This window comes from Talpa occidentalis, unplaced genomic scaffold (genome assembly GCF_014898055.3).
Source record: "Talpa occidentalis isolate TD23 unplaced genomic scaffold, MPIMG_talOcc4v2.1, whole genome shotgun sequence".
Taxonomy (NCBI): Eukaryota; Metazoa; Chordata; class Mammalia; order Eulipotyphla; family Talpidae; genus Talpa; species Talpa occidentalis.
In genome coordinates, this window is record NW_026555331.1 from 66432574 (window position 1) to 66441197 (window position 8624).

General features: G+C 35.2%; 1 protein-coding gene across 1 annotated transcript in view; it reads left to right on the forward strand.

The window, feature by feature from the left end:
• The window catches only part of TCEA1 (transcription elongation factor A1), a 50404-nt gene extending 42270 nt beyond the window's left edge, over nucleotides 1–8134 (forward strand). Inside the window, exons 8-10 of the mRNA XM_037506607.1 lie at nucleotides 1564–1710; nucleotides 4876–4947; nucleotides 7409–8134. Coding sequence (XP_037362504.1) covers nucleotides 1564–1710; nucleotides 4876–4947; nucleotides 7409–7417 — 228 coding nt within the window. The 3' untranslated portion in view covers nucleotides 7418–8134. The remainder of the gene's footprint in view (nucleotides 1–1563; nucleotides 1711–4875; nucleotides 4948–7408) is intronic.
• Nucleotides 8135–8624: the final 490 nt, after the last annotated feature.

Below are 8624 nucleotides of genomic sequence, written 5' to 3' on the forward strand. Positions count from 1 at the left end.
AGGGTGTTAGTGACTTTTTTTTTCCTGGTCCCTAGGTGGCGCCAGAGATCTCCCTCCTATTGTCCTTGGGGGCTGTTTTTCGCCTCCCCCGACCCGTGGGACAGAGAAGAGAGCGGGAATGGTAGGGTACTCCTCAACAGCTTTGGGGTGCTGTGTCTGCCTTGGTGCCCCACCGTCGTGGAGAAACCACGCCCCGAATTTTCGTGCCCTGGGTCTCAGTTCAAAGCCCTCAGTTCCAGGACGCGGGCTGTAGCCCAGTTCAGTGGCGCGGGAATGGCGCCTTTTGCAACTGCTCCTGTGCCTGGGCGCCTGGATCCTGCTTACTCAGGGAGGGACCTTCACCTCAGTGAGGACCTCCGCGCGTCTCCCTGCAAGCCTAGGTCGTCTCCCCGCAAGCCTAGGTTGCAGGCGCGGGGACCTGGGCAGCCGCGATCCAGGTCTGCACTTGCTTTTCAAGCGCGCCGAGCACTCCGCGTTTCCGAGCAAGCTTACCGGCAGCCCGGGCTGTGTGCTCGTCTCCCGGGGTCTTTGTTCTTCTCTAATGGCGCCCGGAGCCGTCGCTCACCGCCGTGGCGGATCCTGCAGGGTTCGCCTCAGCTCCCGTTCACGGGGTGTGGTGGCTGAAATAGTTCCTTTCCACTCACAGTCCCGCTTGCTGCGTCCGTTTTTCTTGTTGGCCGTTTTGGTTTGTTGTTTCCTCCTCTCTGCAGGTCGGAGAGTGCTGCCTCTGTGGGCGGGGGAGGGGAGCAGGGTTCTGCGCTTCCCTCCCTTCTAGTCCTCTTTTATGGCCAGTTTCTTCTTCGGGTAGTTTGCTGGCGTCACCCGTTTATCTTCCATGTCCCAGTTCTCACTGGGACCTGCCGCTTTTCCTCCCTATTCACTTTTTTTAATGGGAGATCTTACTCGCAGGGTCTCCTCGCCGCCATGTTGCTCCGCCCCCTACCAAGAAGTCTCCTTGATTCATTTTTGGGGGGCATAAGGTAGAGGCAACTGTAGAGTCCACTGTTTGTGTATTAGAGATGCTTACTGCTACATGATTACATTGTTTACAAGTCTTTAAACAGTAACTAAGTTCACTTTCACACACACAGTTACACATATTTGAAAAGATTTTAAAAAGAAGCAAATTCTTTACCAGTCATTTGAGGAAAAATATTAATATTTCCTTTTTTTTAAGATTTATTTTATTTTGTGTGTAAGAACTGGTGTGGGGGAAAGGGGAGAGGATTCACCAGAGACAGAGTGAGGAGCAGAACAAGTGGATCTACTGAAATACACTGCTGAGGGGAGCAGTGGGTGAGTCAGGAGAGTTCTGCTGTGCCATGTGGGTTAGCTGGGGTGTGGGGGGGATCAAATTCAGCAGCAGCATTGGCTGAGGATAGCTTCATAGTGCTGAGACTTTAACCCCTGCGCCACCAGGGAGGCCCCAATATTTCCTTTTTGAAGAAGTGTTAAAAGTTGATTTTTATTATTACTAAGTTATTTGAGCATACTATCATTCAGGATATATGTCTATAGAAAGAAGATGCTTTTAACGGATTGGTTTTGCCACCTCCCTGATAGGAAATGGCTAGTGATGAGCTCAAAGAAATGCGGAAAAACTTGACCAAAGAAGCCATCAGAGAGCATCAGATGGCTAAGACGGGTGGGACCCAGACCGACTTATTCACATGTGGCAAGTGTAAAAAGAAGAATTGTACTTACACACAGGTTGGTGATTATGTGTGTAAGCTTATACTTGTATAAGAATACTTGGAGTTCCTCTTATAGAACAAGTAACAAATATAGCTACTGTTGCTTCGTTTGTTATATTTTAAGAGATGTGATCTCTTAAGTGTAAGAATGCTTTCTCACAGATTCCAGCAGTTCCGAATAAGTTGATATATTTATACTTTCATAAAAATTGTTAAAGCTATGTTGTAAATACAATTTACAAAATATTATGAGTTTAATAAAATAACTATACTCTCTTAAGAGTTCATAAGCAGTTGATTATTGGTTAGTATGTTAAAAGGCTATTGTGTTTATTTTTTTTTAATTTGGCTGGATTGAAGAAAGTTCTTTGTATGTTTAGCTTAACTGTGTATCAGGATATTTATTCTGTTTTTTTTTAACATCCTGATGACTTATTTTCATAGATGATCTGACTGATCTTCCATTTTGATTTTGAATAGCTGAACCATGAAAAAGAACCTTTGAAAAAGAACCATGTTATAGTTATTTTGTTTTTGTGTGTTTATGTGAAAAATTTTTAATCACTGTCTTAATTTTATTTGCCAACTACATTTTTTTGTACTGTATCTATAAATCTGGTGTATTTAAAGTTTTCCCCTGAAAGAACACTTAAGAAATATAACTTAAAAATAGCATTACTAAGCTCTGTATAAGTAGTAGAAAGAAACCTTTACTTGAAAAAAATTGTTAATGGGTATTTTTAAGGTTAAAATTTTATAGCTACAAAAGATTATGAATATAAAGTTCCCCTCCATTTTTTCCTGTAGGTACTTAATTCTTTTCAGTAAAGTTTTCTAACTATATACCATGAATAGGTATCAAGTCTTCATATTCTTTTTTAACATTACCCAAGACAAAGACTTTTTTTTTTTAATTGAACTAACATTTGTTTGCAATACTGTATATGCTTTAGGGGAATAGGATCACTCCTCTTCAGATGTATGTCATCACACCACACCCACCACCCAGGAATATGATTTACACATAACAGAATCATTAACAAAAGAGGACTTCAAACACATTGCTGCTAAACGCTTTGATATATTTTAGGGGCCAGATTTCAAAGTACATAATATTATCATTCATAAAGAGTTTATGACATAAAATGGTAGTATTCAAGTTGTCAACTCAGAAGACAGAATTTTTTGATTCTCAGGAAAGCATGCTAGTTCATCTCTAGACTGGGTTCTTTCTGTTAATGGAAATGAGTTTTGTTTTTAATCTTAATTATTTAAATATGGTTATATAAAAATATCACTCCTACTTTGGTAGTTATATAAAAATATCACTCCTACTTTGGTAGTTTTAAAGAAACTTTAACTTAAATGCCTTTCTACTTCTACTTAATATGTTATAATACATGATATTTTCAGGATAGAATTTTTTTGCTGAGATTTTTCTCTGATTACAAACATGTAAAACTATTCAAACGATTTTCTGAGACTGTTCTCATAATGTTGATATATTTCAGTAACTATCAGTATTATACTTCTGCAAAATAAGACACTGAGATGTCAGATTTACAAGTATGGCTAAATGAAACTTTTTTTAAAAGTTAAGAGAATTTAGATTGGGTAAATGCAGTACTATATCTGAAAATGGAATGTTGCGCCCCTTTATAACTGAAAAAGGTATATAAGCTTATATACGCTAACCACATGTGTTTCATAAACAGGAAAATCAACATAAGTCCATATTTGCATGTATATGCCTCAAGCATGTAGAAAGCCACACAACAGACAGCAATTCCATGAGGGGAAACTAGATACTGCAAGCAAAGACATGCTAACCTTGCTAAAATTAGAAATTATGGTTTAAAATAGGATTGATGTTTTTGATTCTTTTTGCTTTTTGAAGTCATCGCTTTTGTGTTATATAGGTTGTGGTTTTATCCTCTCAAAAATTTCTGCTATAGGATCAGTTCACCAGAGTCTTACTTTTAGATTAGATACAAACAGAGTAAGTCTTATATGTGTGAAAACAGCAAAAAAATAGTGGCTCTAAATGGAGAACACTAGAACTCAAAATCAAAGTATATTCAGAATGAAAGCTTTGGAGTTAACTTGTCTTTGTTTATAAATCTAAACAGATATGAAAAGTTGGCTAGATATGTAAATAATGTTTCCTTTCAAGTGCTGATTTTTTTCCTTTTCTGTTATCTACATTCAGCGTTCAGTAACACTACCAATAAATATAACTCTACCAGTAAATATATTTATAATCTCTTAATCACACAAAATTCCCTCTTTAGGTAGAAAACTTGTAAAGTGGTAAAATTGACAACAGACACAAAACCCTTGAGTGTGATTCTCGTGTACCCAGCAGAGATCAGATGTTTTTTCCATAGAACCAAAGGTTTTTCATATCTACTTTTAAGCCTCTAGATAGCAATATTAAGTTGATGTAAAATATTTTAGGATTTTTCAAATCATTTTTATATCAACACCTTAAACAGAAGGCTGTTACTTTGAAAATATATCTTCAGATACAGTTTTTTGAGTTAAAAAATCATGTTGATAATTTATGGATATCGTGAAGCTTCTGATTTTTGAAGTGATGAAATACTTGAATTGAACTTCTTATATTAAATTTAAATAAACCTAACTCAAAATGCACCATTATTTAGTATATAGGTTCTTCCATCTTCCTCTTCTCCCCCGTAACTAACCTGATGTAATAAACATGAAAAAACAAAGAAGGGAGAACTTGGAAATTTGAAGTTTGGAATGTGTATTCTCTTGATATTACGTAGCTTATTTGAGCTTATTTCAGGGTCGCCATTATTTATATATAACACATCTTTTTTCCAATTCATGTTGTTGGGCACTTAGGTTGTTTCTCTAGATTGGCCAGTGTAAATGTTGCTGCAGTGAACATAGTGGTGCATATATCCCTTTGATTTAGTGTTTTTATATTCTTTGAATAGATACCTAGAAGTGGAATTGCTGGGTCATATGGTTGATCTGTTTTTAATCTTTTGAGAAGCCTCCATTCTGTTTTCCTAGGCCAGTCTACATTCCCATCAACAGTGCGTGGAGGTTCCTTTTTCTCCATATCCTTGCCAACATAGAATGTTCTTATTTAGGTTAAACTTTTTGTAGTACTGTAAAAAGTAATATTTTTCACTTGATTTTGCTGCAGGTACAAACTCGTAGTGCTGATGAACCAATGACAACATTTGTTGTCTGTAATGAATGTGGAAATCGATGGAAGGTATGGCCTATTTTTGGATTTATGTTTTGTTTATTTCCTTATGTATTTGACAGTGGGCATGCACTACTGCTATTCAATTCATGGTAAATTTTGAAACATTGATAATGAAGTGTATACAAATATGCCAATCCAAAATATGCTACTTTGGTATATTGATTATTTTGAGTTTGTAGGCAATTGAAAATAGCAAGTGAAGGGAGAGACTTTCTCCAACCACCTTTTATATGCCTAAAGACATATCCTCCAAAAGGAACTTAATTGTCATAAGGTCTTCTCCTTGGGGGTTTCATTAATCCAGGAAGATTGACTCATCACTCAGACAAATTAGGGTCAAATTTTTGTATAATCCACATAAAGTGTGGCTTTACAATTCACACTTAAAAATCATCTAAATAGGGATTGGGGGTGGAGAAGGTGGGTCATATGCCTCTAAGGGAAGAGTAAACAATTTTTAAGAAAGATGAAAAGGATCCTTCAAAAAATAGATATTTTACTCATTTATAATAATTTCTTTAGGTATTTTCTTAAGCCTACCTAGATATCTATCTTGACATCTAAATATATTCCTAGTTTCACACTGCCCAGTATTCTGGAAGACCTTGAGTAACCATTTGTTATGAAATATAAATTTTCTGTGCTATTAGAATAGTGTTAACTTACTATTTTGATGCAGGAATAACAGCAGTGAATCTTAAATGTGTTATTATCACAGTCCTGTATATTAAATTGCTTCAACTCTTATACTTCTGGAAAATCGGTTTATGTGTATTACATATCTTTGATTCTGATTCTTTCTGATTCTGAAAGAATTATTTCATCTTGTTGAAATTCAGTTGAGTGTTTTTCAATTTTTATTTAGCAATTACAGATGAGTGTTTTTACGACTTGGTAGGCTTTTTTATCAAGACATCAATCATATCACTTGTGTACTCTTGAATTAGTCTAAAAAGGATCAGGTTTATGTTATTTAAATAATTTATTTGTTAGTGATTTTTTTGTAAAGCACAAAAAATAAAATTTAAAATTGAGAGAAGAATTATACATCAGTCCTAAGACCATTTTTATTGTTAATACGTGTGGGGAAGTTAGGACTGTGGTGTTGGGGAGGCTCACATAGCAGGAATGTAGTCTTTGGAGCCAAACTGATTTTGAACTTTTTTGCCACTTACCATTACTGAATTGTAATTTTTTAAAAAGATTTATTTTTATTTATTTATGCATACAAGAACTGTGTTGTAGGCCAGAGGTGTATGGGGTAAGAGGATTCACCAGGGACAGAGTTGGGGAACAGAACGGACGGATTGACTGAAATACACTGCTGAGGGGAGCAGCAGGCAAGACAGGAGAGGTCTACTGTACCAAGTGGGTTAGCTCCCTGGCGAGTTAGCTTCTTCGCTGGGGGTCGAACTCGTGCTGCAATGGCTGCCCATGGCTTGCTAGTGCTGAGACTTAACTCCTTGCACCACCAGGGAGGCACTGAATTGTAATTTTTCATGTATGTTAAATCATACATTGTGATGAGAGTAGAGTTAATAAATTTAAAATGCCTGATAGTTGTTGGTGTTTCAATCATGCTAGTTATTTTTATTCGTTTTTATGAAGTTTGTGCAAGATTTTTTAAGTGACAGATTTTTCAGTTTAATGCTTATTTTGAGTTACTTAGAGTTTAAGACATTCTCTGAAAATCAGAAGTGAATTGAAAACCAGACAGAGAGGGAATAACCTCCACAAATATGGTAATTGACTTGACTTTAGATACTATTTTAGGGGTTGAGACTAGTACCCACTTTGTTATATACAAAGACTTACTTTTTTGAGTTGGGAAGGTTACTAGTTATGAGAGCAGGAATGTAGTCTTTGGAGCCAAACTGATTTTGATCATCTTCATAGTTTGAAACAGTTTCTCCTATCCTGAGTTGGCAGAAGTTTTTTCATAGTTTAAAATAGACTTTCATTTTTTTTTTCAATGTTGAGAATATCTCACTTTTTCAGATAGCTTTCTTAAATTTGTGTTACATGATGAATGATGATTATTATTAGTGGGTTATTGCAGTTTGTTTTAAACATAGTCAGTCTGCATCATAAATTTTGTAAATAGTACCTATTTGATTTAAGACAGTTCAGAACAGCATAGAAAACTGATACCTAGGATGACTGACTCTAGAAGTTCAAGTTTGAAATTATTTTTTAACCTGAAAACATTAAGAAGGGAGGTACTTAATATTTCATAAGTATTTCTTTATACATTCATATTATTCTAAATTGTTGAAGCCCTTGTATTTTTCATGTTTGAAAAACATGAAGCCTTTATATTTTTCATGTTTGAAAAATATAACATCCTTCTCAAAAATGTCTCTTTAGCAGTATAAGTATATGCTGTATTAAATGGGGGAGGGGAGAAACTATATGCCCATTGTTTGTCTTTAAAGGTCTCATATAATATTTCTTCTTTTTTTGACAGTTCTGTTGAGTTGGAAGAATTGGCAAACTCTCTGGACCACTAAGAAAATGGATTTTGTAATTAGCTTTAATGCTAGGCCAAGCAACTAGTTTCCTGCAAATCAGATTTTAAAAGTAACTCTATCCCTTGAGTTAGTTATGTTTTTGACATAGCACCCATTCCTTCCATGCATTCTGTAGTTTCAGATCGATAGGGAGACCTTATAATTGTATGGTATCTGTTTCAAGACATTTTTTTCTTTTTTATAAGTAAGATGATATTAAACTTTTATCAATTAAACTTTGGGCAGTTAGTTTTTACGTTTTTCCTTCTTAAAGGAAACATACCTTAACATTTTTCCAGCCTGAAACTGAAATAACAGATAAGTTATTCTTCTCAGTTAATACATAAATGAAAATTACATTTTTCTCCCATATTGTTATGTACCTGCAAATACTAAAGTAGGAGAAGAGGCAGTATAATTGCAAGTTTACCAAATACAATGTGTATTCAAATAATGCCTTGACCAGCTTATCTAAATTGTACATAATATTTGAACTAGCATATGATATTGATTCTAATTACTATGTTCACAAGTCTGGGATAATTGGATATTATTTTGCATTTGTAACTGATCATTTCTTGTAATTTCTTGTACATGTTTATTGTTCTTAATAGATTTTACTTTGGAAACAAGACTTTGCTTTGTTGAAATCAGTTTGGTTTGTTTAGTTAGCTGTTTGACTTGTAGTGTATTTTAAGTTTGCAGAAAACTGTTTAGTAGGCTTTTCAGAAATCCCAGCACAGAAAAAGAATGAAATCTTCAGGTTGTTTTTTTTTTTCCCCCTGCTTAGGAAGATATACTGAGAAGAAAATGTTAGCTTTTTAGTGTAGTGAAGTTATTGTAAACAGTTCATAACTTGATTTTGATTTGGAACGCTGTACTGACCAAGGATTAAGTTTAGAACTGTGTAATTTTAAAACTGTGGTCTTTCCATATGGAGGTTGATAGAAAATATTTTTATCCAGTCTAGTTTGTTGACTTTTTCTGTTACACGATGAATGAGATAGTTGAAAAAGCAGAATATATGGGCAATAATGCTGTTCCTTTTACAGTACAGATATCATGATTACATTTACTTTTTGTTTAAGTGTGTACTATTTGTTCTGTTAGGAATAAGAAAAAAATGATTTTCATAGAGGTTCCTTAGGGTTCATTTACCCTAGCACATCTTCA